Source organism: Dendropsophus ebraccatus, chromosome 14 (genome assembly GCF_027789765.1).
Source record: "Dendropsophus ebraccatus isolate aDenEbr1 chromosome 14, aDenEbr1.pat, whole genome shotgun sequence".
Classification (NCBI taxonomy): Eukaryota; Metazoa; Chordata; class Amphibia; order Anura; family Hylidae; genus Dendropsophus; species Dendropsophus ebraccatus.
In genome coordinates, this window is record NC_091467.1 from 39,460,825 (window position 1) to 39,480,687 (window position 19,863).

At 44.1% G+C, this 19,863-nt stretch overlaps 1 protein-coding gene across 1 annotated transcript in view; it reads left to right on the plus strand.

Moving 5' to 3' along the window:
• ENGASE (endo-beta-N-acetylglucosaminidase) overlaps nucleotides 1-19,863 on the plus strand; it is a 104,809-nt gene that overhangs the window by 52,918 nt on the left and 32,028 nt on the right. Inside the window, exons 10-12 of the mRNA XM_069951560.1 lie at nucleotides 11,610-11,797; nucleotides 14,950-15,098; nucleotides 18,796-18,895. Coding sequence (XP_069807661.1) covers nucleotides 11,610-11,797; nucleotides 14,950-15,098; nucleotides 18,796-18,895 — 437 coding nt within the window. The remainder of the gene's footprint in view (nucleotides 1-11,609; nucleotides 11,798-14,949; nucleotides 15,099-18,795; nucleotides 18,896-19,863) is intronic.

The window sequence follows — 19,863 nt, forward strand, 5'->3', positions numbered from 1 at the left end:
GCTCCCCTGTTAACTCCATTGCTCCTGTGTTCAGCCTGTCACCTGCGGTTTCGCCTACAGACCTCTGCCAGCACCATCTCCTGCCTACTGCTCCTGCCACGCCTCGCCTGCCGTCGCTAGCAACCAAGCCAGGGGTAGCGACCTGGGGGTCGCCTGCCGCAGCAAGTCCATCCCGCCTTGCGGCGGGCTCTGGTGAAAACCAGCGGCCCCTTAGACTCCGCTCCCTGGTAAGGTTAGTGCCATCGCTGGTGACGGTCCAGTGGATTCACTACTCCAGGCGTTACATGCATTAAAGGACAACTACGACAAATTTTTTTTTTAGCTTATTTAACACACATTACAAAGTTATATAACTTTGTAATGTGGTTAAATACCCGGTCTGGCCCCCTTCCCCTACTTTCGGAGCCCCGAACCCCCCGCCCGGGAGTTAAAGACAGTAATGTACACATTACCTATTATGATCGTCACGGTCCTCTTCTCCCGGGCAGCATCTGGTGACGACGTCAGAGGGTGGTCCGGGTCTTCTTCCTCCTCGGCGTCTTCATAGAGAGTGAATGGGACGGAAAAGGCTGCTGGTGCACATGCGCACTAGCAGCCTTTTCATTGGTAGGAGCGCATCACATGGCTTCCAGCTTGCTCAGCCCTGATTGGCTGAGGTTGCTGGAAGCCATGTGATGCGCTCCAGCCAATGAAAAGGCTGCCGGTGCGCAGGCGCACTGGCAGCCTTTTCCATCCCCAGGACCCGGAAGTCAGAGACATCACTGGACGGCGGACGGCGGGCGAATGGAGTGGCGATCGTCACTGGAGGGATGGTGAGTATGGTGTCTGTGTGTGTCTGTGTTTTTTTTTTTTGGGGGGGAGGGGTCCCACCGGAGTTGTCCTTAAAAACGTTTGGCTTATTACAGCAAATTAAGATTTTTATAGGTAATGCTAATACAATTGCATAGTAATATCAATATAAAAAAAAATTTGTTTATGTTAACAGGCAGCAAATGTGTATCTACCTAGTGAGCCATGGAAATTGGTATGGCTTGGAGCCAGTAGCTTTTTACTCAACAAGTACTTATATAAGTATTATAAACCATCCTAGTAAAAAAAGGGTTAGAGTCTTCTAACCTGTTGTTAGTTTCCAGTCTACTCATATATAGGTTACATCCACTTAAAGGGGTTTTCCAGCGCTACAAAAACATGGCCACTTTTCCCCCTACTGTTGTCTCCAGTTCAGGTGCAAGTAAGCTCCATTTACTTCAATGGAACTGAGTTTCAAAACCCCACCCAACCTGGAGACAACCGTTCGGGGGAAGTGGCCATGTTTTTGTAGCGCTTGATAATCCAGTGCTACAAAAACATGGCCACTTTTGCACCAGTATTTTCTCCAGATTGGGTTGGGTTTAAAAATTCAGTTCCATTGAAGTAAATGGGGCTTAATTGCAAACCACTTCTGAACTGGAGACAAGAGTGGGGCAAAAGTGGCCATGTTTTTTTTTTTTTTAGCTCTGAATAACCTCTTTAACATTTGGAACTTACATTTAGTGTATGCAGTTGGAAAAGCTTTTGATGATATCACTAACTACAAACAAAACTCTTCCACTCCAACATAGGTAGTGGGCGCTGTTTCAGACATAGGCAGCTTATATTGAAATGAACAATTTTATTCCAGACACATGTTTCGAAGCTGTACATATATAGACCAACAAGCTTGTGAATGTTAGCGTGCCTATGCCACCTGATGTCACCATGCAGTAACTAATTAACCCAAACAATAATTAACCCTAAAATGGCTGGCCCTTATAACACAGACAAACATGAAAAATATTAGATTAAAAAATGCCTCTTTGCAGTACATGTAAAAAAAATATTAAAAAGATATACCGTATTTTCTGGCGTATAAGGCGACTAAGCGTATAAGACGACCACTGACTTTTAATCAGATTGTCAGGGATTCGTCTTATGTTAACCCCGGAAAATGTTAACCCCTGCCTGACCGCTCCCCTCGGGAGAGCTTCGGAAGAATGACAGAGGCTTCGAGGACTTCCGGAGCCTCCCGAAGCCTCTGTCATTCTTCTGAAGCTCTCCCGAGCAGCCGAGCGTCTCCGATGCTCGGCTGCTTGGGAGAGCTTCGGGCATCCCCGGGCGCAGTCAGTGTACGTCACACTGGCTGCGTCGGCCACGGGAGCTGAGGAGAATATGCGTGGAGGCCGGGAAAGGGCCCAGGTAGTTAACAGTTTTTTTTAAATGGCCGCCCCATACGGTGGGGAATGCGGGCCATTTTTGAGCCCCCCCCCACCGTATGGGGCGACCATACCCGGCGTATAAGACGACCCCCGACTTCTGACAAGATTTTTCGTGGTTAAAAAGTCGTCTTATATGCCGGAAAATACGGTAGATAAATATAGAGAGGTTTATACAATGTGAAAAAATATTTACAATATAAAAACAATGAATACAGATTAAAAATATATAATACATATCTAGTATTCTCAGTTGTCCAATTCAATCTATGTGGAGTTAAAGTTGAGAGTCTAAAAAATCCAATATGGCTCTGGATTAATAAGCTACCCTTATCTATTCTGTCTTTCCACCAGAATGTGTTCCAAAAAAGTATATGGCAAGTGAGATCACAATGATGCAATAAACTGTGGGATCAAAATGCCTTCTTTATATTTGACCTGTGTTTGTTTATCCAAGACTGCCCTGCAAACACTTAATACACTTCCGAAGTGCTTACTTGCTTGCCACGTAAGTTCTTTGTTTTGTAGAAAATGATGTTAGGAATAAGAAGTGATAGATTTAAGAAGGGGGTCATTTAACCTCTTAAGGACTGAGCCAATTTTCGTTTTTGCGTTTTAGTTTTTTCCTCCTTGTGTTTAAAAGGCCATAGCACTTGTATTTTTTTTACCTAGAAACCCACATGAGCCCTTACTTTTTGCATCACTAATTGCAGTTTGCAATGGCAGACTTGAAGGAGAAGTCCGGCCAAAATTAATTTTTGATATGTTGTTACTTGAAAAGTTATACAAATTTCTAATGTACATTAATTATGGGAAATGCACATATAGGGCTATTTCCCTTAATTTAGTAGATCAGGAAGTTTTAGAATTCTCTCAGATCCAGTGACGTCAAGACAAAAGGTGTAATTCCTATGGAGTGTCCAGCAGGGGGCGCTCTCTATATAGAAGTCTATGGGACTTTATTGTTTCTATGGATTTCTATGTAATGTAGTGTAGTGTACAGTGCTTTATTGAATGAATACATCTATGGAATGCTTTGGGGAGCAAGTGTCCCTGCTCCCAAAAGTATTGCATGAATGTATTGATCCGCCGCATTCCCGCCGATCCGCCGCATATACACTGAACTACAGCTCCCATCATCTGCTTCTAGTATGAACAGGTGATGTGAGCTGTAGCTGGGTAATGGATATGACTTGCCTGCGATGCCACTGCTTATGCCGCCGGGCGCAGAGGGGAGCCGCTCAGTACACAGGAGCGCTCCCCCCTCCTCCTCCTTCTTCTGGGATACCTTCTCCCTATAGCACTGCTGACTCCCTGCCTGGCCGCCACTCTCCGCTCTCATATACCGGCTCCCGATGCTTTCTGGTGTCCGCGCTGATGCATCGGGAGCCGGTATATGAGAGCGGAGAGCGGCGGCCAGGCGGGGAGTCAGCAGTGGGATAGGGAGAAGGTATCCCGGAAGAAGGAGAATGAGGGGGGGAGCGCTCCTGTGTACTGAGCGCCTAAACCCCCCCCCCCCCTGCGCCCGGCGGAATAAGCAGTGGCATCGCAGGCAAGTGATATCCAATACCCAGCTACAGCTCCCATCACCTGCTCATACTATGAGAGAGGTGGTTACGTCCTCTACTAAGATACACACAGTCCCGTGCTACTATGGACAACAACTTATCAGTTTATAAAGAAAGAAGCACTTAGAGGCTTAAAACGTAACTTTTATTAAGGAAAATGATACAAAATAACAATTACAAAAAAAACACCATTATGAACCACGATTTCTGCACTAGAGACCATATAATAGTTTGAGAGTGAGAATGTAAACACAGGACCAAGAGGGACACTGTGCATTCTGTCCACTCCTAATAATACAATACTTTCTCGGCCTTTGGGGTCACCCACCTCGTTAATAGGGTGGCCCCAACCACGATGAGAATCCCTACTCTTCTCCTAGTGTAGGACAAATGACATACATACAAAAAACTTGAAACACAAAATAAATACTACAAAAGGATATTGGCAGAAGGGATGCTCAGTGTCCCTCCAGTGCCCTGTGTCCCTCTGTGTCCCCCTGCCATCATCCTCTCCAGCAAAGACAGCCCACACAGCTCTGGAAGTCGAGTCGTGACATCACCATTTTATCCAGGAAGTGAAGCTTTGATGCCGTAGTAACTTCTTCTTTAAGGGCTGTAATACCTTTCTTGTGACCAGCTGGTCAAACTAATTGCTGGCGCTGGAATTATTCTGATCTTTAGGGAAAACTGTCAAATTTGTGGGGTCAGAGTCATGCATGTCGTAGAAATGCCTGAGACCCCATGTTTTAGGAAGCCCTTTTTTACATGGAGTCTTTGTCTGTTGAGACTGTAATGTAAAGGTTGTGTGGTGCGACCCACGTATTGGAGTCCCCACGGCCACTCCAACATGTAGATTACATAGCAAAATCTGCAGTTTAGACTTTGCTTGATAGTATAGTTCTGCCCTGTTGCCCAGCTTGTAATGGTGGTAGATCTAGCCCAGATTGAACTGCAACACAGACATCTCGGATGGTTACATTTCACCACACCTGTTTTTGATGTATTTTGTGAGCATTTCTTTTTTTTTTTTAGCTTTTGGAGGGAATATCCCTTTTATCATTGATTGGGTAATTTGGTTACTGCGTGGTGATGTAGACATGCTAACGTTCATAGACTTGTTGGCCTATATATGTACTGTTTTGTTACTATTATACGACACTTGAAATAGAAGCCAGTACAGCTTCGAAACACATTGAGGGAGATTTATAAAACTGGCATAAAGTAGAACTGTCTTAGTTCCCCATAGCAACCAATCAGATTGAACTTTTCATTCCTCACAGATTATTTGAGAAATGAAAGGTGGAATCTGATTGGTTGCTAGGGGCAACTGAGCCAGTTTTACTTTACACCAGTTTGATAAATCTCTTCCATAGTGTTTTCAATAAATTTGCTCATTTTAACATACACTGTCTATGTCTGGATCAGCGCCTGTCACCAATGTTGGAGTGAAGTAGTTTTGTCTGTAGCTTTTGATTCCGTAGTGGATCCATGGAAGTGGCTGTAATCCCTACTTACACATCATTCTGAGAGTTGAGCTTTCTGTTTGTACAACACGTTCAGGTGAGAGTTAATATATTCCCTTCTTCAACCTGTTAGTTGTCTGATTCATGTTATGGAGCGCTGTCTTTCTCTTCACCATACTGACTAAATGGCTCTAGTTTCCTTAGACTTTTTTTTCCCTTGCTTGTGTCATTGGGGACACAGACTGTGGGTATAGGCTGGTTCCACTAGGAGGTGACACTAAGCAAAGAAAAAAGTGTAAGCTTCCCAGTGGGAAATATAGACAGACATATCTCCCTGTTTTCCCAACTTAGCAGGTGTGCTGCCAACCCCCCACCCCCCCCCCCCCCCCCCCCCTAGCACGGTGAAGACAAGTGGTAAACGCTATCTCATGGAGACTTTGCTGTGCCTCCAAATCCCATTAGACCACTGCCGCCACAAGTGTGCTTCCCCTGGCCTCTTCAGGTTCAGGATGTCAGCAGCATGCAATGTTTGTTACTTTGTTCTGATAGGGGTTTTACTTTCCTTTGTTCTGATAGGGGTTCTCCTTTCCTTTCAGAGAGACAAGGAATCCCAGAAAAAAAAAGTTATAGAAAAAAAGTCCAAACACACTTCTTATCTGTGCATTATTAGGCAACATCATCTTCATTACAGAGAAGCAATATGAAGATTGGTTCTGCTGTACCTATTATAACTTATGGAGGGGGGAGGGGGTGTGCAGGAAGAGGAAACAAGCAGCTGTGTAGTTTTGAGACTGTCTGCGCACATAAAACCCTGGATTCACAGGTCAGAAAGGTCTGGAAAATTGATGAGAGAATGTTTCAGGATGTTTTGCTGTGCAGGGCTGCCTTTTCTGCTCTCCATACTGACTTATTCTTCTCTGCCCCTCCCCCCCCCTCAATAGAGCATTATAGACACAGAAAAGCTTCTTCTGAAACAACTTTTTGAGTACAGAAAGTCGCTACAAATGATACCTATTGATTTCTGAAAACAGACATTTAAATGACAGGTACGCTTTAAGTCTAACAGCTGCAGCATCTGTTCGGACAAACTGCCTGAGAAATATTCCAAAACCTCTACAGCTAAAGTCTGTCAGGTCCCTACCAGGTAGAGCTGCAGACACAGATTTGGCTCTTCAGCTTCTGAGGAAAAATGCAATTTTATAACTTTGCAAATGGCCAATCAGCAAAGACAGAAGCATTACTTTTATCTTCCTACCCACTATCTGCCTGTGTCTGCAGCTTTGAACCTGGTACAGGTCATTCAGGAACCCACAAATTAGCAAGATGGGATGTTTGTAGGGCTTAGGCTGGGTTCACACTATGTATATTTGAGGCTGTATTTGTGAGGCTGTATAGCAACCAAAACCAGGAGTGGATTGAAAACACAGAAAGGCTCTGTTCACATAATGTTGTAATTGAGTGGATGGCCGCCATTTAATGGCAAATTTTTGCTGTTATTTTAAAACAACGGCTGTTATATTGAAATAATGGCAGTTATTTACCGTTATATGACGGCCATCCACTCAATTTCAACATTGTGTGAACAGAGCCTTTCTGTGTTTTCAATCCACTCCTGGTTTTGGTTGCTATGAGGACCTGACTTGAGGACCAAATACAGCCTGAAATATACGTAGTGTGAACCCAGCCTTAAGCTTAAGAAGAAACGTGTTTTCCCTGTACACACAAACATTAAAAATCTCATTCTTAAAGGGATTGTTCAGCGAAACAATTTACTTTAAAATCAACTGGTGTCAGAAAGTTATATAGATTTGTAATTTACTTCTATTTAAAAATCTCAAGTCTTCCTATACTTATAAGCTACTATATGTCCTGCAGGAAGTGTTGTTTTATTTACATTGAGACAGTGCTCTCTGCTGACATCTCTGGCCGAGACAGGAACTGTCCTGAGCAGGAGAGGTTTTCTATGCGGATTTGCTACTGCTTTGGACAGTTCCTGATGTGGGCAGAGGTGTCAGCAGTCTTAAATCGCTATGCTGAACAAAACATTTACAGTTTAAGAAGAGTGCAGTGAAATGATCTACAAGTACAGTACGGACACTGAAAGTAGGCCAAGCACAAACTTCCAGTACTCAAGGGGTACCAGACTACAACAAAAAGGGGGCGCCTATAGACTGGGACAGGCCAGAACTGAGGAACCACACAGAGAGCTGCAAGGAACTCAGAACACACTGGCCACAAGCTAATTATTTACTGGAGAGCATGCACAGGTATATATAGCGGCAAATAGCTTCAGCAAACTCCGCAATCCAGAAAATCTGTAAAGAAAGTAATACAAATGCACAAAAGATAAGGAGGAGGGTGTATATCCTCCATGGGCTAGAATTCTATAACTAGTTTGCCTAGCTATATATTCCTGCAGAGATTATGCAAATTTTTGTTGATTCAAATATTCCTTCGTCCCGCGCACTCGTAGGGGCAATAATACCCCATTTTTTTTGCTGGCAATGGGATGTTTGGAAATTTTCAACTCTCCCTCCTTTGAAATTCTGTACCACCAATCTCAGCTCAGACACTCCAAGCAAGTAATTATAGGCAGGCATCTCATAACTCCTTTTGTCAAGAGCTATAACCCAGGTCCCTATAAAAGAACAAGAACTTGGTCAATATTCCAGACTATTCCTGGCTCAGAAACCAGATGGCATGTTCAGAACCATCATAAACTTAACCACTGAATCGAGCCACAGTATACAAAAGATTCAAGATGGAAACCATAAAATCTGCTACCCCTCTGATACCAAAAGGGGCCTGGTTAGCTACATTCTATCTCAAAGATTCCTTTTTCCGTATTGCTGTCCTCAAAGAACATCAGAAATACCTAAGGTTTGCCATTTTCCACAACCATCGGGTTCATTACCAGTTCACATTTCTACGATTCGGCATTGCATCAGCTTCACGCATATTCAACAATGTGGTGGTAGAGTTAGTGGCTCATGTAAAACTAAACAGAGTCTCTGTTATACTGGGACAGTCTTCACATCATGTCACAATCCAAAGACCTGATAGAATGGCATATCAACCATTCTATATCTTTTCTCTAGAGTCTAGGTTAGATAGTCAACGTTAAAAAATTGGATTTGGCCCCATCTTATAAGAAATTCTTGGGCATGCTGTTTGACATGGATCAGAAGATGACATTTCTCCCTCAGGAGAAGATTTCTGCTCTTCAAGAAAAATTCAGGATGTTCTACCAGAAAAAGTTGTCCATGATGAGGGAGGCATTGTCTGTGTTGGGGTCTATAACCTCCTGCATACCAGCAATTACGTGGTGTCAAAGTCACTCCCACTTATTACAGGTACGAATCCTAAAGGTGTGGAACCGCTCCCAATTATCGTTGCACATCAAGATGTCTCTATTCTGGGTGTGGAAAAATTCTTTGAAGGAGTACTGTGTTACCCATCACAACTAATCTTCCACACCGCAGATGCCAGCTTATGGGGCTCACCTTAAGACTCACTACTTCCAGGGCCAGTGGTCAGAAAAATCCCACCGGTTCTCCTCCAGTTTGAGGGAATTAAAGGCAATATTCAAAGCTTTAAAAGCAACAAAATGGATACTGAAAAGAAAATTTTAAGGTATTTTCAGACAATGAGACAACAGTTTCCTATATAAACCACCAGGGCGACGATAAACACAATCTCCTTTGATAAGGATTTTCTGTTGGGCAGAAGAAAATTTAGCCATCCCTCTCAGCAGTACATGTAAAGAGAACGGACAACACGGTGGCAGGGGATTCATCCAGGAGGGTGGTGTCTATACCAAGGGGTCCTCCAAGGCTTGTTTTTTCTCTCTAAGTCCAGGGGACAAACTGGAAGGCTTGGTCACACTACAACAACCGTGGGACTTCTGTCTAGTTCAGTACTTCTCAATTCCAGTTCTCATGGCCCACCAACAGGTCATGTTTGGAGGATATCCCATAAAAAAGTACTACTGTGATAATACCTGATGCTCAGAGTATAATTTATATAACCTGTGAAATACTAAGAAAATCCTCAAAACATGACCTCTTGGTGGGCCATGAGGACTGGAATTGAGAAGCACTGGTCTGGCCTATGCATTTCCCCCTCTTCCACTGATTCAAAGGTTGTTGCAGAAAATCCACTCAGAATATGCATGGGTTATCTTTATTGCCTCTGTGTGGCCAATAAGAGGCTGGTTTTGCCTGGTAAAACATTTGGCTCTAGAGGAACAAGTCCTCCTGCATTGGAGGGACAACCTTCTTACACAGGGTCCTCTCAAACATCAGGAGGTGGAAAAGCTCCATCTAGCTGCCTGGCTGTTGAGAGGTCCTTCTCAAACCCGAAGGGCCTGTCCAAGAAGGTCATAGACTCCTTGTTAAAAAGTAAGGAGGACTCAAAGCCTCAAAGAGTTCTCTAGCCAGAAGGATGAGATTAACCATTGAAGAATCATACAAATTATCTGGGAAAGAAATTCCTACTATTAAAGTTTGCTCTACCAAAGCTATGTCGATCTTCTGAGCTGAAAAGGCTGCGGCTTCTCTGGAGCAGATATGTAGAGTGGCATCGTCGTCTATGCCCCATACCTTACACTACAAGTTGGATGTAGCATCATCCCAGGACCTTGTAATTGGACTCTTTGGTCCCTCCCTAAATTTATTATTGTTTATAGCAGAGGTCTCAAACTCGCGGCCCTCCAGCTGTTGCCAAACTACAATTCCCATCATGCCTGGACAGCCAAAGCTAAAGCTTTGGCTGTCCAGGCATGATGGGAATTGTAGTTTGGCAACAGCTGGAGGGCCGCGAGTTTGAGACCCATGGTTTATAGTGTTGATGAATGCTATACTGTTGGTAATTTGTAAACACTGAGGGATTACTGGGGAGAGGCCTTTTTAACCTCTTTGTGCTTCCTGTTCCTATAAGCATTAAAGGTCAATCTCCAGGCGCTATCATGATGGACTCCATGAAAAACAAATTATCGGTAAGTCATAATTCATACTTTTGGCTCCACGCTGTTGGCACAGCACCTCCCTGTCAAATTTTCTGCACACGCTGGGAGTAGCATATGCGCCCCTTACCAGCCGTAGCACATATCGGCCTCCCTTTTTGCAGTAAATATGTAATACTCCTGCCCCCGCTAGCATTTCAGGGTAGTTACTACAGTTCACATGTTCTATCAGGGCACTTTGTTTAATTTTACCTGAACTTCCCAGGTCATGCAGGTGTTCGCTTTACCCTGACTACACCACCTCAGTTACCGAGGCTCCCAACTCATTGGTGTTGCCACACCCAGTCAGGACTGAGTGCAAGTCCACTCTGGACTGAGGATGGGTATGGATCTCTAGGATAAACAGCCTCCCTAGTAGGGTTCTTTGGTCCTGGACGCCCTCTGGCTTGTCCAGTGGCCGTTTCTTAAGCCCTTGGTTGTTCCCTGGCATCTTACAGTGCTGCGAAGATTCAGTCGCGCAGCTGTTTCATTACAGTGCCACGAAGAGTTAAACACTTTCCCTGCTCCTAGCATTATATTGATACATGGTACCAGGCAGCGATAAACTCCAGTACATTGCTTACCTGTCGGTGGGTTTTGTGTAATATGGAAAAAATAATAATAAGCTCTTAGACGGTTGGTTATACAACGTTTTTGTTTCCACCCCTGGGGACTGCTGTGGGACATCCCACAGTCTCTGTGTCCCCCAATGACATGAGCAAGAAAATTGGATTTTGTGAGTACTCAGCGTAAAATCCTTTTCTCAGCAATGTTCCTTGGGGGACACAGATCCCACCCTGTTATCCTTTTTTTTTCTGGTATTTGAGAGTTTATTGGTTCTACTGGATGTTTTACTTCCTTCCCTTTTACAATCCATCAGCAGTTCTGTTTCTAGATTTACTGTGTACACCTTGTTGGCTTCTTCTGGTTGCTCCTACTGCTTGTGTACAAACTGATAAGCTCCATGCCTGCAGGAGGGGTATATCCTGGCTGGGAGGAGCTAAGACTTTTTTCTTTGCTTAGTGTTGCCGACTAGTGGCACCAGCCTATACTCACAGTCTCTGTGTCCCACAGTGAACTTCGACGAGAAAAATATTTTATGATGAATACTCACAAAATCCAAAATTTTCCCCAGTATGGAGTAGTGTGATACACTATGCTATTCCATACATAGGTATACAGTAAAAAAAAAAAAAATTGTTTGTATTCTTTAACAATAACATTATAGTGTATCACTCAGAATGCTTATATGATTGGATAGTTTGGGTCTTCTGTCAGTATCCTCAGGAGAAGCATCAAATGTGATGTGAATGTAACCTTAATAATACTTTCTTAATCATTTTAGGCAGAAGACATTGGTCCTTGGTTTAACCTGAGTGCTCAGGAGTTACAGCCCATCTTCTCTGAGGTAGCTGTTAATGAAAGTGCCAGTTATGTCAGGTCACGGATTTGCCCAAAAGATGCCTGGCTTGGAGGCAATTCCATCCTCATTGAAGGAACACTGTCATCAGACACTAAAGGGGTTTCTTTGAAGTACGTGTCTTTAGGTAGATTTACTGAGAAGTTAAAATATATTATAATTATATTGACAACAGCTGACTTTGGGGAGCAGCAGTAGAGCAGGATTTTTGCTTCATGCTCTTCTGTTATGTGATTTTTAAATCACTATTAAACAACAAGGTTTTATATATTTTATTAATGAATAAGAGGCTGTCATTTTTTTAAATAATTTTTCTTTATCTTTTTCAAATCAGTTGCAGAATATATTAAGAAAAATGTTGTTGCCAAATAGAATAGTGCCCATTTTGCAGCATCCTGTTGCAATAGTATTGTATTGTATTATATGGCATTTTACAAAAAAAAAAAAAAAAAAAACTGATCGAAACTGGTGAAGACCCATTATTAATGACAAAGTTAATGCTAGGTAGGGCGGGATGATATACCGTGAAAATACCGATACCGTCTCTGGCATCGGTTAACCGACCTCAACTTTGCCAGGATGGTATTTGCAGTATTTCTTCTCCCCTCACCCCGTGGCCGCATCCTCCTCCCCCTCATCACATTTCCCTTGCGTTGCCACTCCTATCCTGCCTGGCCTGTGTTAAACTATTCTGCTGCCGGTGGGTGTGGTGGGGGGCGGGAGAGTTTGATCCTCCTGTTCACCTCCAGATCCCAGCCAGGTAGCCCATAGACTGGCACAGGGCAGGGGATGGGAGATATCCTGCCTCAATAGTATGACAACTCGCAGCAGTGCATCACCTCCCCCCACCCTGGAGAGCAGCTCACCTGCACCCACTCCACATGCCTGGATAGGAGAGCACTGTGAGCACACATGCTTCACTACTGGCTGGAGGAGGTCCCCCACCTCTAGAGGAGGAGGCCACAGAGACCGTGGGATCAGGTGATGGCATCGCTGGATTTGTATAGTGGGATCGGGGGTCTACACTGCGCCCTCAGATCCCGCTGTACAGCTCCAGCACCCACAGCGATGTCATCACCCAATCCTGTGGCCTCCTCCAGCGAGTCCCTCCTACAGCTCCTGCCCGGGCTGAGCGGGGTGGGAGGAGGATATATCCTGCCCCAGTTTCCCCCAGCTAGTGTAGGTAGGAGGGGTTTGGGTTCATGGAGAACTGGTCTGACTCTATCGTGGGGACAGGCTGTACCTTAAAAGGGATGGTGCAGCTGTGCTGGGGGAGAAAATAAGTAAGAAGCTGGAGGAGTGTTTAAACTAGGGACATAAGGGGAGGGTATCTATGTCACATTTTTTTAAGAGAAATTGCAGCCAGTTTGATCTACTAAATTGAGGGAAAAAGCACTATATGTGAATTTCCCATAGTTGGTGTCCATTAGGAATTTATCTTTGCTTATGTAATAACATATTAAAAATTGATTTTGCTTGGAGTTCTCCTTTTAAGAGAACTCAAAGGGTAGACTTCAGCAGACAACAGAAGAAAAACTTAACATACTCAAGTTTAGATATATAGCTTATATCTGACTGCCTTCTGCCTACACAGTATTGGCGACCACCGCCTTGTGAGGTAGTACGAGTCTTAGGCCTTTGTCTCTAGGTTGAGCTCCCACTAAAGACTATCCCCAGAATGTACTAGTGTGTGTCAGTAAGGTGCTTCAGCTCTTTAGCTTCTTTGCCTTAGTGAGGATCAGTCCCTCTGCCTTTTCTTAGGGGGTGATCTAACTTTAGAAATTCACATTGTAGACAGGGTGATCCTATTGTCCGGGGACCCCACCTCTTGGGTTTAGCCCTGCATATTGGCTAGTTGCTTTTCACTGAACTGTAAACTAACTGGAAAGAACTGAACTAAACTCACTTCTGATAGGACACCCCTACCTTATATATAGAGTGGTGTGACAAAAAGTAGGTGAGAATAAAGAGGTACAAAGTGTCTGCTCCAATAGACCGAAATATAGATACATTACATATAAAACATAGCTAAACCTGGTTTGTACTGCAGCTGTGCACAGGATGTGTGAGACACATAGTGGCTGGAGTGGAATACACAGCTACAGAGATACTTTACCTCGGTGGTAATAAAACTTGGAGAACCACCTGTGGTGGGACACTACATTCATAACAAAGAAGCCGGGGCACCAATCATGAGGTCGTCAGGGGGTACGTAGGTTGGATCCTCTGAAATCTCTTACTTGTTCCTTATCCTGTGGATAGGGGACAAGTTAATTTTGCCTAAACAGCCTCTTTAAGTCTCGCCTCACCTATGGCTTGAATGAAAGGGCAGGCATGTGCGGGAGCACCCGCTCTGCCCCTTCATCTCGTCAACAGGGAGATGAATTCCGTACACTGCTAATACGAACAGTCTGTGGAAATTACCTCCCTGAAGCAGAGATGAAGGGGCGTCCTAGCTATCAACGGCTTTCACAGCTTCCGGACCCCAACCGATACGCACTTCTGATATGTCCCTATAACATATCAGAAGTTTTTAAAATAGTAGTTACACTTTAACTGATCTGTTAGAAAAAAAAATAAATGGACATTTTTCTAGGATGGACAAATATATGGTGAACAGGCCCTTATTAATTTTATTCAAATGCACATGAGGCATACTGATTTTTAAAGGTTTGTGTGTACATTACATGCATCACAACCCTCCCAAAAAGTTTGTATGTTATACAGTCCAAGTGTATTTTTAAAGTTCATGTTTTTATGCATTGACTACTGTAGTACACTTTAAGACTGGGTTCACACTACGTATATTTCAGTCAGTATTGTGGTGCTCATATTGCAACCAAAACCAGGAGTGGATTAAAAACACAGAAAGGATCTGTTCACACAATGTTGAAATTGAGTGGATGGCCGCCATTTAATGGCAAATATTTGCTGTAATTTTAGAACAACGGCTGTTGTATTGAAATAATGGAAGTCATTTACTGTTATATGGCGGCCATTCACTCAATTTCAACATTGTGTGGACAGAGCCTTTCTGTGTTTTTAATCCACTCCTGGTTTTGGTTGCAATATGAGGACCACAATACTGCCTGAAATATACGTAGTGTGAACCCAGCCTAATCATGTAATGTATGAAATGAATTCCAGTTTTCCAAAAATAGTTTAAGGTTTTCTATCTGCATTCACTTCTGATTATGTCACTTATTTAGTGGAGCCATATGTAAACATTTGTAAGGTTTTGATTTTTTTTTTTTTTTTTGGTTAGGTTGTTCTGTCTACATGTTTCAGCTCCAGAAAAACTAATGCTGTCTATTGTATACAAGTTAGAGGATTCACCCAATGTTTCGGTATCACTAGAGCTCACCACACAAGATGCTCCTCTTTGTGGTGTGGAGAGTGTCACCGAAATACCTGGTAAGAGGTTAGCTTTATATGAATCTTAGATCTATTTGATAATGCACTGTACAACTTTGTAACATACTCCTGGGGCTAGTGGTGGCTCTGTGGGGACCTGGAAAACTTAAAGGGGAACTCTGGGCATCCTTAAAAAACCTGCTTCATCTCTGCTTCATCTCTCTTGCTTTTTCTTTTCCTTTGAACTGCTATTAAACTACACTTGACATCAGTTCTTTAATCATAGAGCCGAGGAGAGTGGAGGCGCGTGCAGCATCCCATTGGCACATTGAGGCAGGCGGGATTCCGCAGCGGGAGCTCCGTCGTGGAATTCTGCCGCTTTTACTCAGTGTGAACATACCCTTAGGGGGGGTGACAGGATCACATTAAGAACCAGACTATAGTTTGATACTTAAAGGAGAAGTCCGCCCAAAATTATTTTTTGATATGTTATTACTTATGGATAGGTAGACAAATTTCTAATGTACATTAATTATGGGAAATGCATATATACTGTTATTTCCCTTAATTTAGTAGATCATGGAGTGTTAGAATTCTCTTAGAAACAGTGACTTCACGACGAAGGGTGTAATTTCTATGGAGTGTCCAGCAGGGGCGCTCTATATGGAGAAGTCTATGGGACTTCATTGTTTCTATTGATGTCTACGTAAACTAATGTAATATAATGTGCAGTGTGCTTTATTGAATGAATACATCTATGGAATACTATGGGGAACAAGTGTCCTTGCTCCCCAAAGTATTCCATATATTTATTCAATCAGTACATTTGGATATCCATCACAGTAAGCCCGCCGAACCACCGCCCGCCTAGCCTGACTTCCCGCCTAGCCGCCGCTCTCCTCGGTGTCCGCACTGACCGTCCTCTCCCACACGTGCCAGCCGGGGACACCGGGAGCCGATATGTGTGGGGGGAGAGTGGCGGCCAGGCAGGGAGTCAGCCGGGATAGGGGGAAGTTTTCCCGGATCGTGGAAGAAGGAGGGGGGAGCGGAGGGGGCATGATGGCTGCACAGAAGCCCCTGTGTGAAGAGCGGCTCCCCCTCCTCCCGGCGGCATCAGCGGCAGGCATGAGCCAGCTACTACTCCCATCACCTGCTCATACTATGAGCAGGTGATGGGAGTAGTAGTTCAGTGTATATAGTCAAGTGCAGCGGCGGCGGTTCGGCAGGCTTACTGTAATGGATATCCAAATGTACTGATTGAATACATATATGGAATACTTTGGGGAGCAAGGACACTTGTTCCCCATAGTATTCCATAGATGTATTCATTTAATAAAGCACACTGTACATTACATTAGTTTACGTAGACATCCATAGAAACAATGAAGTCCCATAGACTTCTACATATAGAGCGCCCCCTGCTGGACACTCCATAGGAATTACACCCTTCGTCGTGACGTCACTGTTTCTGAGAGAATTCTAACACTCCATGATCTACTAAATTAAGGGAAATAGCAGTATATGTGCATTTCCCATAATTAATGTACATTAAAAATTTGTCTAACTTTCCATAAGTAATAACATATCAAAAAATAATTTTGGCCAGACTTCTCCTTTAAAGCAGATGAACCTGATAGTATATTCGCTTTAGGTTTTACCCATGTATAGAACGGCGACGGCACTGGGAAGTCAGTGCCGTGGTCCTTTTTTTTTGAACCTTGGCTCGGTTCCTGTGTACTGCATCGGTCTATTCACGGGTACCAGGCTGGGGGCGAAGCACTGGGGACAGCCCGGCCGGGCCTGCCCCCAATTTGAGAAAACCCCTCCCCTCTATGATGCGTGTCATAGAGGGGCAGGGGTTTCTTTCCACTAGGGGCGGGCCGGCCCGCCTCCAGTGCTTCATCCCCGGATCGGTACCTGTGAATAGAAGGGCACCCTACACAGGAAGCGGGCCGCGGTTCAAAAAAAGGACTGCGGCAACATTTCCCCTGTGCCAGAGCCGTTATATGAATAGGTAATACTTAAAGTGAATGAACCTGACCGTACATTCACTTTAAATATACAAACAGGAACCCCTAGTAGTGCAGAATCAGAAAAAAGTGCAGGTGCACAGAGCATTTCTTATGAATCCTTTCTTTATTATTAGGCATTTCATCTCAGCTATTTAGTGCCTGAAGAAAAAGCCAGATCAGTATTGAAATGAGTAGCAATAAAAGGATTCATATTCTGCGATGAACACCTATGGGGCCCATTTTGTTCCTATTTGTAAATTTCTAAGGCATTGTGAGAGTGCGTCAGCCCCTTATTTTGTTCTTTTTTGTCGGTTTTTAGATTGATACTTAAATGAGTTATCTAGACAGCAACACTTTATTTATTTACATTTTTTTACGATAAGGAGGTGGTAAAAGAAGAATAAAATTAACGACATACATCTGGTCCCAGCGCTGTTCCACAGCGATGTTCCGCCTCATCCGCTAATTGGCTAATTTACCTTGTGATGTTGCTTCCTTAATTCACTGTCACATCAGTCCTGACTCTCCCCTCACTGTCCCATCAGTCCCCTCACTGTCCCATCACTCCTGACTCTCCCCTCACTGTCTCATCACTCCTGACTCTCCCCTCACTGTCGCATCAGTCAGTTCACTGGCACATCAGTCCTGACTCTCCTCTCACTGGCACATCAGTCCTGTCTGTCCCAATAGTCCCTTTATTGTCCCATCAGTCCTGACACTCCCCTCACTGTCCCATCATTCCTGACACTCCCCTCACTGTCCCATCACTCCTGACTCTCCCCTTACTGTTGCATCAGTCAGTTCACTGGCACATCAGTCCTGACTCTCCTCTCACTGGCACATCAGTCCTGTCTGTCCCAATAGTCCCTTTATTGTCCCATGAGTCCTGACACTCCCCTCACTGTCCCATCACTCCTGACTCTCCCCTTACTGTCGCATCAGTCAGTTCACTGGCACATCAGTCCTGACTCTCCTCTCACTGGCACATCAGTCCTGTCTGTCCCAATAGTCCCTTTATTGTCCCATCAGTCCTGACACTCCCCTCACTATCCCATCACGCCTGACTCTCCTCTTACTGTCCCATCAGTCCCTTCACTGTCACATCAGTCCTTACTCTCCTCTTACTGTCCCATCAGTCCTGTCTGTCCCAATAGTCCCTTTATTGTCCCATCAGTCCTGACTCTCCTCTCACTGTCCCATCACTCCTGACTCTCCCCTCACTGTCTGGTCCCCCTCAGAACTGGTCCATGTACCTCTGTCAGGTCCCAGTAACAGCATTGTTGTGCAGAGACAAGTGTGAGACAACGGTGGTCGCACAAGCCGGCGACTGCCAGACCTCTAGGTGGAGACAGTGGTACGGCTGTAGCTACCAACACCCACACTGTGCATTCCCGGGACGACGCCTGTCCTCTTCACAGAGTGGCACATAGACGTTGTCATGCTGGCGGCCTGCCTCTTCCCCTCACAGGGCGCACCACATAGGTGTCATTTCGCTGGGTTGACCTCAGGCATTCGGTGGGATGTGCGGCAGGATGTGGGGGCCATGATTATGCATTTGAAAGATTCATAACATTTTTGTTTTATGATGAAGCTGCGCTTCAATTTGGACAACTTGCAGTTTCCATTGGTAATGTTTCAAGATACATATGCTTACATTTTCTTGTGTGATGCATGAGATTGTAAACCTCTAGTATGATATATACCACTGTTATTGTTACTGTCATTTTTTTTCCCCCTGTGCCTAGCAGGGGCAACAGGTCAGACACATGATCTGGAACCTTTTTCAGAAACTCCCTTGCGTCTTACAAATCCTGAACAGGACAAAACATCAGGATGGTTAAAAAGGTAAAGTTGAATATGGTATGCCTCTTTGGAAAGGCAAAACTTGAAATTTTCTGTAATTCTGTGATCTTGTGCAATATTTTGTAAATTTGTAATTCATGTTCCTATGAACTCTGTATAAATAGTACAGCATTTGAAAGTAGGGAACCAGCTTGCAGTCAATGTAAATAAAGTAACTGCAGACTGCTCCCACAAATGCTGCGTGGGTTGTCACAAATGTCAAAGCTGTGAGGGGTTATCCGGCTTTGGTAAATATTTCCTATATATCTGCAGTCATATAGAAAATAATAGACATCCTATGCTTACCTGTCAGCACTCCCCTGGTCTCCTACTAGCGGTGTTTCTGGTGTCCCCCGATGACTGCAGTTGCTTTACTTTGGAGACGGACTTGTTCAGGAGTGACAGCCCCCTCAGCCAATCCTAGGCCATGATGCTGTCCCGCCTCAGTCAGTGATTGACTGAGCAGTCTTTGAAATGAAGCACCTGCAGGGGGCATTAGAGACCCCACCAGCAGTACAACGGGAAAGCGTGGACAGGTATGCATAGGATGTTTAACCCCTTATCACTTTTTTTGCCAATCATGTGCCTCTACACAGCCATGCGCGAGGGATGGCTGTATACAGATTGTCTGCCAGCATAATGCTGACATATACAATGCATTGCAGTACAGGTTATTGTATGGGTATGTGCACACTGAGAAATATCACAATTTAAAACTTGGTATTAATAAGAACTATACATCTTCTCGCATAACATTAGCCCAAAACCAGCTCCCACACTCGAAAGATAAGAATGCTATAGATCTTGCAATGTGGTGAAACTTTTTTTTTTTCTTCAAAAAGATGGTTTCTATTGTACCAAAGTGGTAGTATTTGGTATCGCTGTAACCATAGTGAATATACTTATAGGGTACAAACCCACTTGACGTATTTGCTGCGTGAATCAGTCTTAAAAATAAGCAGGCAAAACGC